Source organism: Saimiri boliviensis, chromosome 5 (assembly GCF_048565385.1).
Source record: "Saimiri boliviensis isolate mSaiBol1 chromosome 5, mSaiBol1.pri, whole genome shotgun sequence".
In the NCBI taxonomy this organism is placed as follows: domain Eukaryota; kingdom Metazoa; phylum Chordata; class Mammalia; order Primates; family Cebidae; genus Saimiri; species Saimiri boliviensis.
In genome coordinates, this window is record NC_133453.1 from 82,090,712 (window position 1) to 82,115,081 (window position 24,370).

Sequence of the window (24,370 nt, forward strand, 5' to 3'; positions counted from 1 at the left end):
CCACTGTGCTTATCTCTGTGCTTTTTTCAATCAATTTATAAAATTCCTTGAAAAAGCCTCTGCTCAAATTTTGATAGGAATTGACTTGTATTCATAAAATAAATGAGAGCAATTAAAATCTTTATGGCTCTTACTTTTCTCACTTTGAATTCAGGATCTCGATCTTTTTATTCATATCTTTTATGGACTTCAAAAATATTTTGTAATTATCTTCCTATATTTTACATATCTTTTATTTTATTTATTCTTGTGTACTTCCTCATTGTTCTTGCTATATTCATGTTTTAAATTTTCAGCCACTTATTGCTAATGATTTTGTTTACATTTTAAAAATCCAGTTTTGTTGAACTCCCTTTATTCTAATAATTTTTATAGTTTCTTATATTTTTATATCAATTTTATATCATTTGCAGATTATAAAATTTTTTGCCCCTTTAGCTCAATTATTGAAACTAATTATTTTTCTTCTCTTATAGCATTGGCTAGGATCATCAATATATTGTAAATAATGATAATCTTATTGTTGACTTTAAAGAAAACATTTCTAAGATTTTTGTTATTAATATTTTTATGACGAGTAAACAGTGCTTCATATTGTACTTGAATTTAATGTTAATTTGCTTTTGCAAAAGAAATATAATCTTAGTGAACATCTTTTTTGAAAAGTTAAAACTTTTTCACCTTTTCTTAGAAAAATAAATATTGAAAACAAGAATAAAAAATAGGGTTATATTTTATGGAATAAAGTACGAACTTGCACAAAACATTATTTCATGCCTTTAAGCAATTTCTATTCTTTGCATATTTTTGCCTTGTTTCAATATACATTCTTGCCAATGTATGAATTTTCAGTATCGCCATCCTCTTCCAGAACATCATGAGAACCATAAAATGCTTTAAATGCCCATTTAAGACCCTACATTCCTTACTATACTTACTTTAGATAATTTTTTTAATCAATTTTCTAAAAGTACAAAATACAGGTTTTTCTTCTAAATAGATGGTAGTGAACAGAGCACCAACTTGTTCCTTTTGATATGCTTGCTGTTGTTTGTTGCATTCTACTCCTCACCTCTGGGTTTACTTTCTTTCCTGCTGTGGTACTTCCGTCTGTGATGGTAAGTAGATTTTTGTTGAAAAATGTTTTTATTTCACTGCTACTATTGGAAGAGAGTGTTGATGGGTAATTTAATTATTCTAAGTAGGTGTTTAGTTCCCTTAGCACTTTGAATTTATTACTCCTTTCGTATTTTTGTTGATGAGAGAGCTTCTAATTGTTTTTGGCAGGTAATCTATATTTTCTGCTAAAGGTTTTAACATTTTTCCTTTTCACATGTAAGTCCTTAATTCATCCAGCATTAATTTTTGCGTATATTATGAGGTATGGGAAAAATTACAATTTGTTTTTTTATGTGAAAATTCCAATTTAATTTTTGTTCCAACTGAATAACCAGTTCTTCTAGTATTATTTATTTTGTAGTCCCCCTTTTTACCCTTCAACTGATTTGCAATAAAACCTCTATTCTTTTTTTTTTTTTTTTTTTTTTTTTTTGAGACAGAGTCTTGTTCTTTCACCAGCCTGGAGTACAGTGGCACAATCTTGGCTCACTGCAATCTGTGTCTCTTGGATTCAAGCAATTTCCCTGCCTCAGCCTCCTGAGTATCTGGGAGTACAGGCATGCACCACCACTCCTGGCTAATTTTTGTGTGTGTGTGTGTGTTTTAGTAGATAGGATTTCACCATGGCCAGATGGTCTCGATCTCCTGACTTCATGATTCACCTGCCCCGGCCTCCCAAAGTGCTGGGATTACAGGTGTAAGCCACTGTCCCCAGCCAAAACCTCTATTTTTAAGCAAGTTCCACATGTGCATGTATTTGCTTATAGGCTTTCTAATATGATCCATTGGTCAATTTTTTTTATCCCAGATTGTCTATAATAAATCTTGTTATCACATTGGGCATAGTTATTCTTGGTCCTTAGATCATCTATATAAATTATAAAAATAAATTATATGTAAATAAATATTGGTGTTTTGATTGATATCGAATTTTGTTTATCTATTTTTGGAGACAGGGTCTTGCTCTGTTGCCCTTGCTAGAGTGCAGCAATGTGATTATAGCGCACTATAGCCTCAAACTCCTGGGCTCAAGCAATCCTCCTGTCTCAGCCTCCTGAATTGCTGGGATTACAGGCCTGAGCCACCACTCACGGCTCTGATAGCACATTTTATATATAGAGAGAGATCAATTTGAGGAAACTGCATCATATCTCTAATAAATTATCTGAAGATTATTTTGGGTTTACTGTAGAGATAGTAACTATCTGTTATGAATGAGCTTTGCTGCTTTTTCTTACTTTACTTCACAGCTTAGGAGCTACCATACCACAATGAATACAAACTGTAGTTGTAGGCATCCTTGTTTATTCTTGATTTTAAAGGGAATTCTTCCTAATTTCTTTTTCATTAGGAATGAGCTATCTTTCAGGTTAAGGAGACTCCATTCTATATGAAGTTTGCTTGTAGTTTACAGTGCTTGTGTATTAAATTTTATCAAATACCTTTATCTGCATCTGTTAAGCTGGTCTTATTTATTCATTTGAAAAAATTCAGTTAATAAGTGAATGACATTTAAACATATTCTACTATAAGGCTACCATTTCATTTCTAGGCTAAACTCAACCTGGCTTAGCTTTGAAATTTATAGTTTGTAGTTGTAATCACAGGCTTGATCTGTGAGTATTTTCTTTAGGATTTTAAAAGATAGCTTTATTTTTCAGGTAGACTGGTCTATAGGTTTCTTTCCTTAGATTATCTTTTTACGTTTTGGAATCAAGTTTACTCGACCTGGGGACTGTTTTCCTCTTCTTGTTTTCTGGTAGAATTTTTATAATGTCATCTGAATCATTTCATCTTAGGGTTCTTTTTTGATGGGAATACTGTTAACATACTGTTTCAATTTCTTTATTAGTTGTGAGACTACTCAGGAATTCTGTTTTTTTTTTTTTTTTTTTTTTTTTTTAAGCCAGTTTTAGTGACTTATGTTTTTGTTAACAAAGTTTTTAAATTTATTAACTGAGTTGACAGTAAAATATTATTCTAATACTTTAAATTTTTGTCAAAAATTGTTTGTGTGCCTCCATATTTTTTCTTGCATCTTATACCACTTTTTATGCCTTCTTTGTTTTTTCTTGATACTTTTCTCCATAGGATGTTCAAGTTTTGGGTGTTTTAAAAGACCAGTATTTGTGGCAAGATTTAATCCTTTTTCTGGTTGCTTTAAGATATTCTTTTGTCTTTATTGTTCTACAGTTTTACTACAATGTAAATAATTCTGGATTAATTTCTAACCTTATACTATGTAGAACTTACAGTGTTCTTTCTGTTTAAAGACCTTCTTTAGCTTTGGAAAACTGTCAACTCAATCTTTTTTGAATATACCTTCTATACCACTACTGTATTATCTTCTGGAATTCCTGTTAAACCTAGTTTCTTGATTTATATTTCATGATTCCTAATGACTATTTCATGTTTTTATCTCGTTTGCTTTTCGTGTTATATTCTTTCTGAATTCCTCAGTAACATCTTCAAAAATGTTCTTGTTAGCTGTCTGTATAGAATGTGTTCTTTGTATTAAGTTATAAAAATTAGTTTGTTATCAATTGAATACTTATATGAAATAAAATATTAAATAAAATAGCATTTGATGTTGTATAGCTATAGATGAGACTATTGGTATGAGGTCATATTTTTACTTATATAGACAAAATAACTTCACGATATTCTTATTTAGAATAATATTTCTTTTCTGCTGTATATTTGCTAGCTTTTGATAAAATCTTATGAAAGCTCAATAGAAATCAACAAAACGAATCTTTGTTTTACCCCAAGCATTACTGATGCATATGCTTGTTTTCTTAAAATCCATTACCTTTTTATAAAAGATTTATACTTTTTGGAAGTGTGTTGCTTATTACTGAGAAATGGCTGTCCTGCCAGAAAACTGCGATTCTTATCTGTACCCACACTGACTAATAGTGAGTGGAAGTAAAGTGGATAGAAGGCAAAAAAATAAAAAATAAAAAATAAAAAATAGTGTGTTATTATCTTGTAGTTCTTTTTCATGTCCATCTATTCTTGTTTTATTTTTTCATTTCAAATTTCTTGTTCTTAAAAACACTGATCTTATTTATCTCTCAGAGGATTACAAACATTTTTATTTTAAAGTCTTTTTTTGATACCTTTTATTTTCATTTTGCTTAGAGAGAATTCATGTACCAATGATCAATTTTATTATCTTTTTTATCATTAAAACATCTGTGACTGTTTGAGGGTTTAGATGGTCTACTTCCCTTGCATGTCATATAGCCTCTTCCTTCAGCACAGTGTTACAAATGGATGCTTGTCCCCACTCAGCACTTCAAGGCTACCAATCCAGAGCCAGGTCTAGGAGCTTAGATGCCTTCCCCGGGGACCCAGTGAGCTGTTTGGCTTAAGTCATGAGGCTGTGCTTAGGTACTCCTGCCTCTCTATGTATAAGCTCTACATAAGCCATAGCCAGCAGCAGCAGCTTTTCTCAGCCTCCTTTCCCAGTGATGGAGATTCAGCCAACATTCTTTCCTTAAGCAGAAAACCTGGCTCAGACCTTGGTTTCAGATAGGTGCATTTACACCGTATATTGCCATAGAATTTCTTTCTGCTTCTCCATATCCAGAAGACTTTAAAGTTTATTCTGTTTTCCATCTTGCATGTCTGTCGTATTTCTAATCTTGAAATTATGAGATTCCATTTATCTCTTGAGCCAGAAATGTTTCAGCCTGATCCATAGTCACAGTCAGCCTGGTTTCCCCTCCACACAATGACATTTACTATGTGCATCCTTTGTAAGTGAGCATTCTGTCCCTCAAAGACTCTTCATGGGGCCACCAGCTCTTCTTTAGAAACAGTCATCCTTTCTGAGCCATATTTTCAGGGATTCCCATTCTTCTGACCTATGATTCAAATGTTTAACATGAAAGCAACACATCCAATGGGCTAGCTGGGAGAGCTAGTTTGTAATCTACTTCTGCTATTTACTGGGTTTGTAGTGCTTGGGGAATATTTTGCTACACTGAATCTCATTTTCGAATCTGTAACTTTTTAGAGAAGTTATGAAAATTAAATATCATGTTATCAGTGAAAGCACAATTCAAGTACTAAAGTGTCATGGAAATGTTCAGCTGTGTATCTTCTATAGATTGAAAGCATTGGAAACTTCTTTGGAACCAATGTGTGATAGCTGAGAGTTGTTTTAGGAAGCCATTTTTTTCACGTATTCATTCAACCATTATTTACCGAGCAGCTGCTATGTAGCTGGCACTGAACTAGGCACAGTGAGGTGATGCTGCCCAGTATGGTTAGATCTCACTTGTGCTGTAATTCTCCCCTAATGATGAGAGTTCAGATATGTCCCAATATACAATTCTGATGTCAGTTACACAGGCAGAAACTGACACATAGGAAAATAGGGAAGGTTGGTTACAGATGAAAAACCCTTAGTCACTTTGACACATCTGCTCTTCACACTGGTATTTTCTTGGTTTAAGTGATGACATACTGAAATGACTGGGCCAAATCAACAAATCAGGCATGGCAAAATCTTTATTTTCTTTAAAAAAATGACTAAATGGCCAGTGCTGACTTTGTAGTTTTGGAAAGTAAGTACAGAAATATAGTTTCCTCTTCTTTCTGTCTCTAGTTTTGACTGCGGACCCATCCCTGTGCTCCTCCACTGGACTCTAGTCTCTTGTAGGGAATAAGTCTCTTTAAGGAATATGAAAGGGTTGGTATGTATGCCACATACTTGCTAGCCTTATACTCCCCCTGGACTTAAGTGATCCTCCTACCTCAGCCTCTTAAGAACGGGTGTGCACCACCATACCTAGCTAATTAAAAATATGTATATATTTTTTGTAGAGATAAGGTCTCACTATGTTGCCTGGGCTTGTTTCAAACTCCTGGTCTCAACCAGTCCTCCTGCTTCAACCTCCTAAAGTGCTGAGATTACGGGTGTAAGCCACTGCCCCCAGACCTCAAAGCAGTATTACAGCTATTCTAGACTATATTGTGGTACAGAAAAAACAACAAGTTGACTGAGTCAAGCATTGGATTAATTTATTGCTTGCATTTTATATTGGCAACCATAAGGGTTGTTGTTAAATGTTACTAGTATCAGGGTTTGGAAAATTATGCCCAGTTATTGTTCAGTCTTTGAACACTGAGGAATAAGTCATGTTCCCCTTAAGCATTTAATGATGCTCTTGCAATTTTATTATTTTCTTTTCCTTAGTCCTTGTCCAAATATATGTTTTTTTCCTTTTTTTTTTTTTTTTTTTTTTTTTTTTTTAGCCTTCATCTACTCCTTGGAGATTGCTTTGTGTGAAGGAGTGCTTGTTTCAACTAGGCTGTCTTTCCTTTGTCATAAGAGTCGACAGGCAAACCTGAGCTGTGCCCACTTGCTGGACTTGCTATAGGGACCTGAATTGGCAAAGGAAGGGGAAGAATAGAAGACGGAGAATGGGAGACAGTGAGCCTATGGCTGAGTCTTTTCAGATGCCTCCTGCCTAGTTTTTAGATTGCCATTGCCTCAGTCCCCTCTGTGGGAAAGGTCTTGACTCATGTGGCAGCTCCTTAATTCCCACTGTGGGCCTCAGCTCTCATGTGCTGGGGCAACCAAGAAGGGAAGCATTTAAGAAGTCAGGGTGCTTAGCAGTGTTCTAAGTTTAGCCCACTAAGAAAGCATTGCAGATAGTTCTGTTCTCCTTTTTGGTGTGGAAAATAAAGAGCTGGCTGACAGAAAAGGCTGTGTTAGGGCCTCAGGCTTGTATGTTGATGATGTTATTTGTAGAGCATTTACTAAGTTCTAGTCAATGTTCTAAACATTTTACATCTCTTCACTCATCTAATCCTCATAACGTTTCCAGGGTTTAGGATCTATTATTGTCTTCATCCTACAGATGTGGAAATCCTAGAGGGTAAATCCTTGCCTTTTCTTTTTATTTTTTATTTTATTATTATTTTTGTAAGAGACGGGGTCTCGCTATGTTGCCCAGGCTGAAGTGCAGTGGCTATTCACAGGCATGATTCCACTACTGATCAGCACGGGAGTTTTGACCTGCTCTGTTTCCGACCTGGGCAGGTTCACCCCTCCTTAGGCAACCTGGTGGTCCCCTGCTCCTGGGAGGTTACCATATTGGTGCTGAACTTAGTGCAGACACCCGACCAGCATAGCACACTACAGCCCAGAACTCCTGGGCTCAAGCGATCCTCCCACCTCAGCCTCCTGGAGTAGCTGGGACACAAACCCAAATAATATTTTTAAAATAATTTTTTAAAATAAAAATATATAGTTTTGTTTTTCTTTTTTTTTTAAAGAAAACTAAATTATTTCTTGAGAGAATAGTATTCCCAATATCCTCCTTTTATAGAGCAAAAATATTTTAAATGGACGAATGGATTGGGAGTACTAGGAAAAAAAATGTGAAGAAACTTAATGACAGGCCAGGTGCAGTGTCTCATATTTCATCAGCATGTTGGGAGGCTGAGGTGTGTGGATCATGAGGTCAGGAGTTTGAGACCAGCCTGGCCAACATGATGCAACCATGTCTCTACTAAAAATGTAAAAGGCTTGGTGGCAGATGCCTGTAATCCCAGCTATTCAGGAGGCTGAGGCAGGAGAATCACTTGAAACCAGAAGGCAGAAGTTGCAGTGAGCCGAGATCTCACCCTGTACTCCAGCCTGGGCGACAGAGTGAGACTCCATTTCAAAAAAATAAATGAATGACAAATCTCAACACCTAGAATTAAATTGCTAGCTTTGCTGGGGTTTCCTAATAATTGTAACTTTTTTTTTTAATCTCACAGCAAACCTTGAAACAAAAATGGGTGGAGTACAGATCTCTGCAGTTACAGGAACATCGTCTGCTTCATGGTAAATGCAATTTCCTGTTGAGAAACCACAGTAACATTACTTCTTTCAGTATTTCTGCCTCTAAGCTGTTTTAAGGTTATCATCATTACAAGAAAAATTTGTCTAGTGCTGGTCAAAGAAACGAATCTGTGTTTCTTTGGTGTGAGCTTTGGAGTGACTGTATTTGGAGGAGGGATAAGTGAAATCAGATCCACTATTCCACATACATGACACATATGCACATGGATGAACATGCTTGAAAACAGGCATCTGGAAATTTTAGATCATTGGGGAAGATTGCCTGACTTTCCTTCTACTTCAGTGAATGAATTATGTTTCTGGAAACAATCACAGCTCAGGGGCTGAATAGTTTTTAGAAACTATTAAAGCTAGAATGGTTGCACACTTATTGGGTAGAGCTCCTGTCTTTTGTTTCAATTGCATAAATTACATTTATGCACAGAAATTCTTTTTCATGGCCCCAAAGATGAAGACAGAAATGTGTAAGATTATTGCAACAGTAAATGCATAGTTCTTGCCATTGAGTGCATTTTTAAGGGAAAGATTGAGTTTAAAATGTGTTAATTTGCTATTTGCTGTGTGACAGATGTAACCAAAGGAATGAACTTTTATGTACAAATAGTTCACTGAAACCACTATGTGGGTATGAAATATAGGTTATCTTCTCTTTAGATAGCACCAAGCTTAAGTTTCTAACCTAGAATATCTGTTAAAAGTGATAATCCATTTGTTTACTGAAAAGATAAAAATCCTTAACTAGTTACTAATTTATGGCTTAGAGTTTTGGGATGAAGCTCTGTGTATTTATTTATTTTTTTAATTGAAGTGTTTGAAACTTATGTACAAGTTACTTCTTCATTTGATATTTTTAAAAAATTTGTAATGGATTTTTTTGGGGGAGTGAAGTTTTTTAGAGAGGCAGAAATATTTAATACAAAAACTTCTTAATGGCCTTGTAAATTCAGCCACCTCCTTGCTTTCTTTAGACATGAGGGCCTTTTAGCCTCATTTTCACTTCTGGAGCATCCTGAATGGCCCAGTGAATGTAGAAATTCCTGGAGTTCCACAGGAACAGCCTTGTATAGACAACATTGTTAGGTCAGGATCCTCATAAAGTCATTGTTGTACACATTTTTTGAGCGATTGAGGGAGTTCTGCTTTTTCTAGATGTATAGTAAACACCCATGGCATGTGATTCTATAAGGCAGTTGCTCTCTAGCCAAAAGAAATTGATCACTCATTGCAAGGTGAAATGAAGTAGGTTGTATTAGCAAAAAGGAAGGCATTACGATTAGTCACTGTGGGGCTGGCTGTACTCAACCTTGCGAATCATGTGAAAAAAGTTTCTTTTTATATTACCAACCAAGGACAAAAGAGAGCAGCAGTAAAGATAACTAGCACAAAATAAAACCATTCTTCTGAAGCAGAGTCACTTACTAATTATATTTTTCCAAGGCTGATATTACAAGTTTTTTTTTTTTTTCTCTCTCTCTCTCTCTCTCTCTGTCTTTCACAAGATTCCAACCAACTCAGATAGTGTGGAAGCAGGGAGGGCAGTATGGACAAGGTGGTGGTATGTGATCAACATTTGAGTTTGAAGAGCCAGATGTAGGTTATAAAGGATCAATGGAAAAAATTCAGCCAAGCAGATACAATTCAATTTCTTCAAATAAATTATTACTTACTTGAGGACAGGGATGGTTGCTGGGTACCAGAGAATTTAAGTATTCCAAAAAGGAACTTGTAATATTGAGGTTGGGAGATACATTTGATTTCACAAATCCTTTCTCTAAGAGACACTTTTGAATTACCTGTTTCATAACTGTTTTCTATATACTTCAAATAATTTTATAATAATTTTAGAATTATTTTTAAAAGACAATACTGGCCGGGTGTCGTGGCTCATGCCTATAATCCCAGCACTTTGGGAAGCTGAGGCGGGTGGATCAGGAGGTCGAGAGATCAAGCCCATCCTTGCCAACATGGTGAAACCCTGTCTCTACTAAAAATACAAAAATTACCTGAGTGTGGTTGTGCACGCCTATAGTCCCGGCTACTTGGGAGGCTGAAGCAGGAGAATCGCTTCAACTTGGGAGACGGAGATTGCAGTGAGCCGAGATCACGCCACTGCACTCCAGCCTGGTGACACAGAGAGATTCCATCTAAAAAAAGAAAGAAAGAAAAAGTACCTAAGAATCAGAGAAACTGAATGGAGAAAATCCTGATAGCATTTCCCCAAAACTAATATTTATTGTATGGAACCCCATTTCTTTGAGAATTTTAAAAAGGTTTCAGGGTTATTTAAATGTACAAAATGATCATTTTGGAGATTCACATGTCACACTGGTGGACTGTCAGTTGGGTTGCACTGTTGTCATATGAAACATCTTGTTTAAATTCACTCTAATATTACAATTTTTGAACAACAGTTCGGGAAACCCTACTATAAGGTTTACCAAATGGCCTCATTAGCAGTCATTTATTCATGCAAACCAAAGCTCAGTGAGAAGTATTTTTCACCGTTACTCTTTCTTGTGTCATTCAAAGAGAAGTTTTGATGTAGTGTATTTATTTGTAAGGAGTGATAAACAGATCCATGTCACAGTAGACTGTTCTCTCTGCTCTAGGTGATGCAGCTAACTGCCCAAGTTTGGAAAGCATGGACTTAGATGAATCGTCTTTGTTTGGACCCCTGCCTGGGCCAGGACCAGCCTTTGTGGACCGGAATCGATTATCCAGTGAGAGCAGCTGTAAGAGCTGGCTAAGCTCCATGACGATGGACAGTGAAGATGGCTACCAGATGTGTGTGTCTGAGGACTGCAGCAGGGGTGCCTTCAGTCGGCAGACAAGCACAGATGATGAGTGCTTTATCCCCAAGGAAGGGGATGATTTTCTGAGGAGGTCATCTTCAAGGAAGACCCGAAGCATCAGTAACACCAGCAGCGGATCCATGTCTCCCTTGTGGGAGGGCAACTTCTCAAGCATGTTTGGGACCCTGCCCCGGAAGAACAGAAAAGGAAGTGTCCGAAAGCAACTCTTGAAATTTATCCCTGGCCTTCATCGTGCTGTGGAAGAGGAAGAAAGTCGCTTTTGACGGATTGTGGTGTCCTTTCAAATTAGCTTATTTCACAAGTATCTCTGGACTCACCCAGATCTCAGCTTGGTGGGAAAGTGCAGATGAATTGCAAAACTGACATCCCATTTGACCGCAATAGTCACCTTTATTTAAATTGTTGTGTCATAGTTTTTGCTTCTTAAATTGTTTTTTCAACCCAAACATTACAAGTTCTAAGCAGACAGGGAAACTAAATAATAAGTTAATCAATATAACAAAGCTGCAAGTGCCTACTCATTTCAGTGCTGTCTGTGAAAGCAAAACTAATATTTATTTTCTAGATTATCCTTGTGAAAAATTGACAAGTTTTTGGAGTCAAGCATGAATAAAGGCGTAGCAGAATATAATAATCCGGACTATCTTCCATAGGATAATTGGTGGGTTATAAAATCTTAGGTTTGTTTATGCCCAATAGCTCCTGAGGAGGCTTAATAATAGGCGATTTTGAATTTGTTCAAAACTGTGATGGTTTGTAAACAAAGATGACCATCAGCCCTTTCTCACATCTACAGTGACAATAAAGTGGAAAGTATAAGACTTAGTAGGAGGGGTCAGCCGGGTGTGGTAGCTCACACCTGTAATACTAGCACTTTGGGAGGCCAAGGCGGACAGATCACAAGGTCAGGAGTTCGAGACCAGCTTGACCAACATGGTGAAACCCCATCTCTACTAAAAATACAAAAATTAGCTGGGTGTGGTGGTGCGTGCCTGTAATCCCAGCTACGCAGGAGGCTGAGGCAGGAGAATTGCTTGAACCCGGGAGGTGGAGGTTGCAGTGAGCCAAGACTGCATCGCACCACTGCACTCTAGCCTGGGTGACAGACAAGACTCCGTCTCAAAAGAAAAAAACAAAACAAAACAAAAAAACATTCATTCATGAGAACCCTGGAAAGATGTGGTCTGAGATGGGTTCTGACAAAGATCTTAATAAAGCCTTTTTTATAGTCAGTGTAAACAAAATGGGTGAGGAGGTCATGCTTTTTGCTCCATTCAACTTTTGTTCTGCTGAATGTTAATGGTAGGTCTAGAACCTTCTGAATCCTACAGCTTCATATATATATATTTTACAAATGTCTAACATCCAAAATGTGAGAGTTGGGAAAAGGATTTTACTCCTGCAGATTTTTTTCACGTTACTTCTCACTTTATATCATGTATTCTAAATAGCCATCACCTCAGCAGCCTTTTGCCTGTTGGTTATGTTAGTATCACATTACTTCTAGCCTTTTAATTACTCTATGTTTTATTTAATATCCATTAAAGTCTATGAATTATGTGTTCTGGTGGCACAGCTGTTCATTACCTATATTCTAGAGTAGACAATATGGACTATGTAATAGTCTACTGATTTTAAGTTCTCTCTTTCTTTGTGTGTGTGTGTGTGTGTGTGTGTGTGTGTGTGTGTGTGTATGAGAGAGAGAGAGAGAGAGAGAAATAGAAACACTTTAAGTAGGACTACTAAATTTAAGTAAACTTCTGATGAAGGAATGAATTATTCTAAGAAAAAATGGGTAGTTAGCATGTAGGAGAAGAAATAAATGATAAAGTATTATAAGATTTATATTTGGGACCTGCCTTCTATTAACTCTTGAACTGAAACATCCAGTGGGTTCTGCATGAGAGTCATTTATATGAAAGGCAGAGTGAGACACCTTTCACAGAAACAACAGCAATCCTGTCTACCATTTACTGAATACCTAGTTGGCTAGAGACACTTTATGTGTGATCCTCACAATCACTATATAGTATGTGTTAGGCATACAGATAAGAAGGCAGGAATCTGGAATCGTTCTCAGGGTCACAAGGCTAGTCAGTGGCAGGGCTGAAGTTGTAAGTCAGTAAGTCAGTTCTTCCTTGCTGTAGTCTGTTTTAGATATCCTTTACTCTTTTGATTCTGTTCAGTGATCATCACAGTACTTTTTATTCCACCCAACAGGAATACTTAAAATATACAATTGTAGATACTGCATAGATAAGTGTATTTCTTTTGGTAAATAGCTAAACAAACATTTCTCTTGTCCCTCATACAAAAGTTTTCAGATATAGGTTCTTTAATAACTACATGATTAGCAATGCATTTATTTTCAACAAGAGCTTGCGAACCAGTTATGATTCAACTGATATTGCTTATTTCTCGTCATAGTCTAGAATCATCCTGTTAAAGGTTTACTTACATGAATTCAGCATTTCTTGTTATCCTGTTTCACAAAGTCCAGGGAAGGAAATACCACATTTATTTGAGAAAAGATGACTTTGAAATCTTCTACAAGGTGAAAAAAATGCTTTGAAAACTGCCATAGGTCATACGGGAAAACAGACCACAGATCATTTGCTTTTCTTGTAACTTTGATACAGAAATGTAATACTGCTGTATGATAGTAGACCTCAAACACAAAAAAAGGGGCAAGGAAGGGATGGAGCAAGGGTCACTTTAGTTTGCAGTAAGAATTAGAGTTGAGGTATGTTCTGAGATAAAGAAAAAATACTGGTTAACCAAAACACAGGAAGGAAGGGTATGTCATGTTTTATATGTTCACAAGCTGTGAGGAAACTAGCTTTTGGTTAGTGGAAATGTGGGCAAATTTCTCACAGTATAGCTTTTCAGAAAAATGTATGACCTCAGTGGGGCTTTAGAAGAAACTTCTGGTGCATAGTGACTCATTCTGATATAATTTACTGGGGAAAAAATGGAAAAGTGTTTTTTTAACCTGAAAGTTGTCAAACATGTAATACTGGTGAACTACATTAATTGACAACCTGTTATGAAAATGCATTTTTCCAGAAGAGCATTTGGTAAACCAAATTTGAATCAAGTGGATTGGGAATTACTTTATCACGGAGCTGAAGAACACCACCATAACAAACAGATTAGGAATATATTTTTAGAAGTGAACTTTTATTTATTACTTTCTACTTTTTGATAATTTTGTGTTTTAAGTGCATGATACAGATAGCATTTAAAAATCCCAGTTTGTACTGAAGATATCAAAATTGGATATAGTTTGTGTGTATTGATGACAAAGTACAGGCATTTTTGAATGTACACATACTAAAAATAGTAAGTAATACGTAACTATATTGAGTCCTTTAGATCATAAAAGTATTGTTATTTTATATTCATTTCCTTACATACCTATGGGCTATAAAATCAAAATTTGATGCCTTTATGAAACAAAGAATGCTATTTTTCAGTGTCAGAACTTTTTCTCTCTCTTTCTCTCTGTCTCTCCCCCTGCATTTCTCTCTACCATAAAAGAAATAATTGTTTTTAAAAAAACTGGGTGACTTCTTGACGTGTACTTCTTTGAGGACCTTAAAAGACACTACTTACTTGAGACTTTGCATTATTAGCTTTTTTGTTGCTATTTAACAGATTACTGTGGGGTGTGGTGGCTCACGCCTGTAATCCCAGCACTTTGGGAGGCTGAGGCGGGTGGATCACCTGAGGTCAGGAGTTCAAGACTAGCCTGACCAATATGGGGAAACCCCATCTTTACTAAAAATACAAAAACTAGCCAGGCATAGTGGTGCATGCCTGTAATCCCAGCTACTCTGGAGGCTGAGGCAGGATAATCTCTTGAACCCAGGAGGCGGAGATTGCAGTGATCTGAGATCGCACCACTGCACTGCAGCCTGGGCAACAAGAGTGAAACTCCATCTCAAAAAAAAAAAAAAAAAAAAAAAAAAAAAAAAAAAAAAAAACACCACAAACTTAGAAGCCTAAAATATATTTATTATCTTAAAGTTTCTGTGGGTCAGGAGTCTGAGCACAGGTTAGCTAGATCTGCTCAGGATCTTACAAAGCTGCAATTAAGTTGTTGCCCAGGGTTGAGTTCTTACCTGGAGGCTTGGTTGGAGGATTTACCTTTAAGCTCCTTCAGGTTGTTGTCAGAATCATTTCCTGGTGGCCATATAATTTATAGTAGCTTGCTTCTTCAAAGCAGACAATGAAGAGGAAAAAGGGAGAGGCTGCAAACAAGAGTCTTAAATAGTACAATGTAATTGCCTTTGCCATATAGCATAACCTCTTAAGTGATTTCCCATCACCTTTGCCATATAATGTAACATTAAGGTGGGAATAGCATCCTATCAACTATACCATGTTCTGTTTGTTAGAAACATGTCACAGGCCCACCTACACTGAAGAAGCAGGGATTACATAAGTCATGAACATTAGGAGGTAGGGATCGGGGAGCACCCTAGTCTGGGTAACAGCATTCAAGGAGTTCACAGACTTGATAATATAAGGGTATTGAGCTGTCTCTAAACCCCCTTGAGTAAAAATTAGTGTATGTCATAATAATTTTTTTTGTACCCAGTTTTGCTCTTGTTGCCCAGGCTGGAGTGCATTGGCACAATCTTGGCTAACCGCAACCTCCAACTCCCAGGTCAAGTGATTCTCCTGCCTCAGCCTCCTGAGTAGCTGGGATTACAGGTGCCTGCCACCATGGCTGGCTAATTTTTGTATTTTTAGTAGAGACAGTGTTCCACTATGTTGGCCAGACTGGTCTCAAACTCCTGAGCTTGTGATCCTCCTGTCTCAGCCTCCCAAAGTGCTGGGATTACGGGTGTGAGCCGCCATACCCAGCAATAATTTTTACATTAAAAAAATGGAAGTATTAGTGAATTCTGGAATGAAATAACCTTGTCAAGATTATATAACTAGCCAAAAAGTTGATTAAGAAACTTTCTGGCCTTCTTACTTTGTCTCCTGGGTGCATGAAATGATAAAAGAATATTTTAAAAGAATAAGAAAGAATGAACTAGTTACTTGCTTTCAAATTTTACTTATGGAATCTGAATGGATTTAAGTGAATAGTGATTGGCATACTGAAGTTTGCCATTTCTAGGTAGGAGCATCTTTTTGAGCAGAGGATAGTAGGAAATTTTACATAGAAAATAAACAAAACATTTATTATCAAAACTATAAAGCACAAAAGGAAATGATCAGCCATGAGCATAGTCAGGAGATACCACAAAATTATCAGGACTTGATGGAAAATAGAAGTTTGAAAGAATATAAAAAAATGTCTTATGAATAAAGAATAACTTCCTCAGCTTGATAAAGAACATTTACAAAAACCCTACAGCTAATATCATAATGGTGGGAAACTGCACACTTTCCTTCTAAGATCAGCTACAAAGCAAATGTATTTTCTCTCACTTCTTTCTACATTGTATGAAAATCTTAGCTAGTGAAATAAGGGAAGGAAAAGAAATAAAAGACACACAAATAAAGAAGGAAGAAAAACTGTCTTTGTTTGAGGATGATATGTTGTCTATGTAAAAAGTCTCAAGAATCAACAGTGTAACAAAAAATCCTCGCACTGCTAAGTGAGTATAGCAAGGTCATGAAATACAAGGTTAACATACAAAAATCAATTGCTTTCCTACATACCAATAATGAACAACTGGAATTTGAAAAAAGAAAACACATTGATAGCATGCAGAAAATGAAATATATATAAATCTAACAAAATATTACAGGATCTCTATATGGTAAACTAAAACCCTAAATAGACAGTCAGTGTTCATGGATTGGAAGACTCCATAGTTTTACAATTCAGTTCTTCCCAATATCTGTAGATTCAGTGTAATCTCAATCAAAATTTTGTAGACATCAACAAATTAATTCTAAAGTTTATATGGGAAGGCAAAAGACATGTAATTGTCAAAAAAAAAAAAAAAACACTGAAGAACACATTTGGAGGAATCACAATATCCTTTTAAAGAATTAATATAAAGTATAATCATCATTACAGCATGATATTGGCAAAATAATAGGCAGACAAGTCAGTGGAACAGAACAGAGTGCCTAGAAATAGACACACACAAATACAGTAAATTATCTTTGACAAAGAAGTAAAGTCAATTAAATGTAGAAAGGATAGTGTTTTCAACAAATGGTTCTGTCAGATATACAAGCTCTTATACATTTCACAAAAATTAACTCAAAATGGGTAATAGACATAGATATAAAACACAAAACTATAACACTTCAGTAAGATAACATAGATTCTAGATTTCCTTTGGCGTGGTAATGAGTTTTTAGATGTATTCAAAAGGATGATTTATGAAAGAAAAAAGTTGATACATTAGACTTTATGAAAATTAAAACTTTTGCTTTGTTAATGGCGCTGTTCAGAGAATCAAAAGACAAATCATAGGCTGTGAGAAAAAGTGGATATACAAATTGTTATATCTACAAGATGCAATATTATTCAGTTATATTATTCAGCTAAAAAAAACAAACTATCAAGTCATAAAAAGACACAAATGCATGTTGCTAAGTGAAAGAAACTAGTCTGAAAAGGCTAATGCTGTATGTTTTCATTTATATGACATGATGGAAGAGGCAATACTATAGCAACAGTAAAGATATGGGTGGTTTTAAGAGGTTAGGGGTGGGAAAAGGGCATGGAGATGGTTGAATAGAAAGAAGACTGGTAAGTTTTATATAGTGATGAAACTCCTCTGTGTGATATCATAATCTTGGATACATGACTTTATGCATTTATCAAAACCATAGCACTTTACAGCATGAAGAATTATCCTTAATGCATGCATGTCATCAAAAAGCCCACTTAGGAGGTTGGGGGATCCCAGGATAGAATGAAGAATGTGACAAAAACAATCTAACTGCATTAAAAATGTATAAAACAACTTACATAAGAGCATGGGAAAAAAAGATGCTGAGCCAAGTAGCTCTGGAAATGATTGGAGTTTATAAAATGAAAGGCAAAATAAATAACACAAAAACATTCTACTCTAACAGGAAAACTTGCTTTCCATTTGAATATGATTAATAACTCTGCTACTGCTATGAATGTATATTGCAATTGAAGAATTAATAAATTCTTCATGGCAGATAATGGGAGATTTCTTATTGTTGGGTTCAAAGTTTACGGATAAGTAAGAGAGAATGCTAGATTGACCCATGTGGTAATGAGTTTAGGTTGTAGACATCCAAATGCACTCAATATTACCTTAATAAAAGTATGAATGATTATGTACATAAATATTTATAGATACCACTGTATGCATCAATTAATTTATACACACTTCCTTGCTCTGTCAGCTGAGAGGTCAAAGAAGTAATGACACTTTAGCAGCAATGAACACACATAGGACCAAGATCTTGGCTTCTAATTCCATTCCCCAATAAAAGAAACCAGAGTTCCTTGGAGAAATGGTGTATTCTAGGTCGGGGGCAGGGAATATACAAGAATGGCCTGCAGCATCTTATAATGTCAGAAAGTGATAAAGTATTAGAAACCTTATAAAGATTGAGATATGTCAAAGGGAAATAGAAGCCAACCAGAAGGGCTCCTAATGGCCAAAGATGAAACAGTTTGAACAACAAATAAAACAGTATTAAATTATAACACCAAATAAAAAATAAGTATACATTCATGTCTCCATAGTGATATAAATAAATAAATGAGTGAATAAATAATAAATGGAGTGAAGAGACAAATCTTCTGTATGGAAAACTTTCCCATTATTTATGTAGATACTCCACCCTCAAGGAAGTGGAGCAGAACTTCTCATTCCTTAAGAGTGGGTAGAATATTTTGATCTTTTTCCAAAAGGTATAGTATGATAATAGGGGAAAAGTAATTTTACAGTAGAGAAACCTGACAAACACTACTCCAGCCAGGTGATCAAGATCAATATCAATTGCCTTAGGTTTATGTTGGTAGTATGTATCCTTGATATTATGTAGTGAGAATGGCACTTTATCTCAGTGGTCCTCTTGCTGCCCCCCCGGAACCCATAACTTCAGGCTAATCATGAGAAAAACACCGAACAAACTCCAATTAAGAGATACTCTATAAAATATTAGCCAGTACTTCTCAAAACTGTCAAGATCATAAAAAAACGAGTCAAGTGTGAGAATCTGTCATAGTTAAAAAAACCTAAGGAGCCATGATGACTAAATAGAATATGGTATCCTAGATGACAACCTGGAACAGAAAAGTACTCTAAGTAAAAGGAATTTTGAATAAAGTGTAAACTTTAGTTAATAATGTGCCAATATTTGTTCATTACCTGTAACGAATGTACCATAATAAATTAGATGTGAATAACAGGAAAACTGGATACAAACTATTTTTGCACTCAGTTTCCCCTATTCACATCTAATATGAGGAACTCTGTGCTATCTTCACAATTTTTCTGTAAATATATAACTATTCTAAAAAATAAAGTTTACTAAAAGTAAGCACATTTGAATTAATGAAACACATTAAAATGAAAAATAAATATCACAGTGGAATAATGAAGTATTTGAATTAATTGAGAAAATTTAAATAAATATAAACAAAATTTTTTTCCAAAATCATTGGCAGACTTGTGGTTTCCGGTCTGGTAAGGAAGTTGGAAGTCACAACTCTGTCTTAACAGCAAGTAAAAAATTTGATGGCCGGTGCAGTGGCTCATGCCTGTAATTCTAGCACTTTGGGAGGCTGTGGTGGGTGGATCACAAGGTCAAGAGTTCAAGACCAGCCTGGCCAAGATGGTGAAATGCCATCTCTACTAAAAATACAAAAATTAGCTGGGTGTGGTGGTAGGTGCCTGTAATCCCAGCTACCTGGAAGGCTGAAACAGAGAATTGCTTGAACCTGGGAGGCAGAGGTTGCAGTGAGCCGAGATTGCACCACTGTACTCCAGCCTGGGCAACTGAGCAAGATTCCATCTCAACAACAACAACAAAAAAAAAATTACAAACTGAAAAATCACAACTCTTTTTAGATGCATAAAAATAGTGAGGTCACAGGACAAATCACTGTCCCCCTAATTGAGGACAGGCAGATGCGAATTATCATGATGGACTAGGGCAGGAACAGAGGAAACCTCCACAGAACCAGTACCAGGGTAAGAAAACCTGAGGTATAATTGACAAATTGCTAGAGGCCGAGAGTGGACAAATCTGAGAGTAAGAAATTCCAGAGGTTCCTATTATGGGGTTGTTTCCACATTTTTGTGACTTTTACAAGATTCTCATTGTGAATAGAGAAGAAAAATCTATTGTACTTTCAGTAGCAGAGGGGAAAATAACTATTTTGAAAAAAGCCAGAGAACTCCGTTCTTCTTAACAAGCCCTACCCTCAAAATAAAGTATTTTATCAGGGCCTACTATTATTTTTTTTTCAGAGCCTAATTGACCTGGGGGAAGGAGAGTACACAACTGTAGCGCACTCCATTTTGTTCCGTGTAAGTGGAGGTAGGAGTAGGGGTAGGCTGTGAAGCACTCGTGAAGTTTACAGTGCAGAGTCATTGTTAAAATATCAGTTCTTCCTCACTTGATCTATAGATTCAATGCAATACCAATCAAAATACCAACTTATTTGTGAATATTGACAAATTGATCCTAAAGCATATAAGGCAAAAGTCCTAGAATAGCCAATGCAAAATTTAAGAACAAAGTACTCACAGTATCCAAGTTCAACACTTGCTGTAAAGCTACAGTAATCAAGACAGAATGTACTGATTAAAGAATAGACAAATGTATTAATGGAACAGAATAGAAAGCCCAGAAAGATAATTTTATAATTAGCCAGCTAATCTTTAACAAATAAGCAAAAGCAATTTAATGGAGGAAAGATAGTTTTTCAACAAATAGTGCTGGAACAAATGGACATCAACACATTAAATAAATAAATAGATAAGTAGAACTTGGATATGGTCTTGCATCTTTCACAAAATTAACTTGAAATGGATCATATGCCTAAATATAAAATGTAAAACTATAATATTCCTAAAAGATAACATAGAAGAAAATCTAGATGTCCTTGGGAAGAAATAATTGATAACTAGACTTCATTAAAATTAAAAACTTCTGTTCAACAACAGACATCATTGAGAATGAGAAAACAAGGTATATACTGAGTGAAAACATTTGCAAAATGTGTATTTGATAAAGGACTGTTCTCCAAAATATATACAAACTCTACAATAATAAAATGAACTACCTAATTTAAAAAGGGCCAAAAACCTAAATTGAAACCAAAGAAGAAACACAGATGGCAGATAAGTATATGAAAAGATGTCCCCCATCATATATAGTTAAGAAAATGCAAATTAAAAAAACAATGAGATACCACTGCCTGCCAATTAGAATGATCAAAATCCATAGCATGACAAAACCAAATGCTGGTGAAGATGTGGAGGAAAAAAACTTGCATTCCTTGCTAAGCAGAAAACAAAATGGCAAAGCCACTTTGGAATACAGTTTGGTAGTTTGTTACAAAACTTAACATACTTTCACCAGAGGATGAAGCAATCACATTCCTTGGCATTTATCCAAAAAAGTTAAAAACTTTTGTATGCAAAAAAAAAAACTGTACATGGATGTTTATAACAGCTTTATTCATAATTACAAACTCAGAAGCAACCAAGATGTCCAGCAGCAGGTGAATGGATAAATAGACTGTACTACATCTGACAATAAAATATCATTCAATGCTAAAAGAAAATGACCTGCCACGCCATGGAAAGACATGCACCTAAGTGCATATTACTAAGTGAAGAAGCTAATCTGAAAAGGCTACATCCTGTATGATTCCAGCTATATGACATCCTGAAAAAGGTAAAACTATGGTCAGCATAAAAAGATTGGTAGTTGCTAGGGTTTAGGGTGGAGGGAGAGATAAATACGTGGAAAACAGAGAGTTTTTAGGGCAGTGGAACCATTTTGTATGATACTCTAATTTGGATATGTGTAATCATACTTTTGTCCAAACACAGAATGTGAAATACCAAGAGTGAACTCTAATATAAACTATACTTTGGGTGATAAAGATATATGTCAAGGTAGGTCTATCAATTGTAATAAATGTACCACTTTGGTGGAGAATGTTGATATGCGTATATTGGGCCAAGAGATATATGTAAAATCTCTATACCTTCTACCCAACTGTGCTCTCAACCTAAAATTTCTCTTTAAAAAAGTATACTTAAAAAATTGTTATTGAAATCAAATCCTCATCATTAGTGGGAAAACATATCACACATAGATAAAGAGAAAAATTGTGAACTGAAAAATTAAGAAAATTACCATAATGAATGTATGACAAGACTTAAAAACTTTGTGGTAAAATGGAATTAAAAAATAAAAATATATATATAAACCTTAATTTTTCAATGTAAGTTCTACTAAGCTTCAGGCATTTTTTGTAAGCCATAATACTAGCCATTTAAAGAACTGAGGTTCCTGTGAATTTAACCATGTCAATATAGTCTTTTATACATTATTTGCTGAAGAAATATGGGTGCCCTTCACAGTCTTTTTAAGATTAAGAAACCAACAAACAAAAAACAATCAGAAGGAGCCAAATCAGGAATATAAGGTAGATGCCATAAGATTTTCCATAAAAACTCACAAAATTACACTCTTAATGAGAGAAATGAGCAGGAGCATGAAGCATTGTTGTAGTGGAGAAAGACTCTCTGGTGAAGCTTTTCTGGACATTTTTCTGTTAAAGCTTCAGCTCACTTTAATAAACAGGTAAACAACAGATAACTAAGCTGTTCTTTGGCTCTCCAGAAATTCAACAAGCAAAGTATTTTGAGTATCACACAAAACTGTTGTCATGTCCTTTGCTCTTGACCCATCCACTTTGCTTTGACTCGACCTCTTCTATATTTCGGTAGCCGTTGCTTTGATTGCACTTTGTCTATAGAATCATTATCAGTAATGCCATGTCTCATCGCCTTTCACAATTTTTCAAAGAAATCCTTCAGGGTCTTGATCCCAACTGTTTAAAATTTCTGTAGAAAACTCTGCTCTTGTCTGCGGCTGGTAAGTGCAATGCTTTTGGCGCCTATTGAGTGGAAAGTTTGCTCACCTTTAATTTTTCAGTTAGAATTGTTTAAGCAGAACCAGTTGAGATGTCTACGATGTTTGCAGTTGTTTCTGCTGTTAATCTTTGGTCTTCTTCAATTAAGGCACAAACAGGGTTAATTTTTTTTCCTTCCAAGTTGTTGTGGATTATTTGTTGCTGCAGGCTTTCTCTTTAAAATTATGTAGCCCCATCATAAAAGAAGCTATCCATTTGTAAACTGATGATTTCCTTGGGGCACTGTCCCCATAAACTTTTTATAAGTCATCAATAATTTCACCACTTTTTCCACCCAAATTTCACCATAAATTTGATGTTCATCCTTGCCTCAATTTCAGCAAAATTCTTATTGCTCTGTTAAGGGCTCTTTTCAAACTGATGTCCTACCCTTCTTTGTGCCTCAAACTAGATCCCATTCAGACACGTCATTACAAGTTAGTATCAGTTTATTTTGGTGCAAAAATTTAAAAATCTGTGCATGGTTTTTTTAATAATATGTATTTTTCCATGAACTTTTTCAAGTCATCTCATATAAAGAGAGATAAAGAGAGTAGAAGTATTAGAAATAGATAAAAGATAGGAAGGGCAGAAAGGAAAGTTCCAACGTATATCCACTGAACATTATGTAAGGATAAAATAGAGAAAACAGGAGAAAGACTATCTCTGAAGAGATGGTGATTGAGGACTTAGTATAATTGATTTTTTGAAAATCCCATGAATAATTAGAGTCAGAAAAGGCAACCTCCAAGTAAAATAAAAAATAAAAAGAAACTCAACGTTCACACATTGTAGTGAAACCGTGAAGTATCAAAGTCAGTCTTTGGTGAAGATCTTAAAAGCAACCAAAGAACAAATGCAGATCACAAAGAACAATAATTATGTTGACAGAATTAAGTATCTACAGCTGTAACACTAAGAAGAGACACAGATACTCTAAATTCTGCGTGGTCGTGAATGCCACTTTGTAATACCTTTTGCAAGATTGTCTACCAAACAACTTAACTCACTGTTGGTGCCATGTACAATTTTTTTCCTTGTATTTCTGCAGTTCCTAGATGAGAACAGAATTTTTGTCTAGCAAAATAGTATAAAGTTTCAATTTTCATTTGTTCAATCATTCAACAAGTCAATGAACAATTTCTAACCTAATTCTATGAGAACTGTGGTAGAAACTCAAGATAAATAAAAGTTCTTCTTATTAATACTTGAAGTAACTTCAGAATACAAATATTTATATTGTAACATGAAAAATTCCAAAGTAGTGATATGTAAGAGCCTATACAATTAGGACATAACTCAATCTGAAGTGAGAAATATGATCATTATTGTACATGAACTCTTCTGGGGAGGAGTTCAAATATCTTCATCTATGTTATAACATAAAATCAGTAACATGATAACAGAAATTGCAAACTTGTTTAAACAAATCACTTGGATTTAAAC

General features: G+C 35.4%; 1 protein-coding gene across 4 annotated transcripts in view; it reads left to right on the forward strand.

Moving 5' to 3' along the window:
* CYTIP (cytohesin 1 interacting protein) overlaps positions 1–14,795 on the forward strand; it is a 77,699-nt gene extending 62,904 nt beyond the window's left edge. For all 4 annotated transcript variants that reach the window (XM_010330096.3, XM_010330107.3, XM_003921959.4 and 1 more), the window contains 2 exons: positions 7,903–7,969; positions 10,597–14,795. In XM_010330096.3, coding sequence (XP_010328398.3) covers positions 7,903–7,969; positions 10,597–11,063 — 534 coding nt within the window. In that variant the 3' untranslated portion in view covers positions 11,064–14,795. The remainder of the gene's footprint in view (positions 1–7,902; positions 7,970–10,596) is intronic.
* The last annotated feature ends 9,575 nt before the right edge of the window (positions 14,796–24,370 follow it).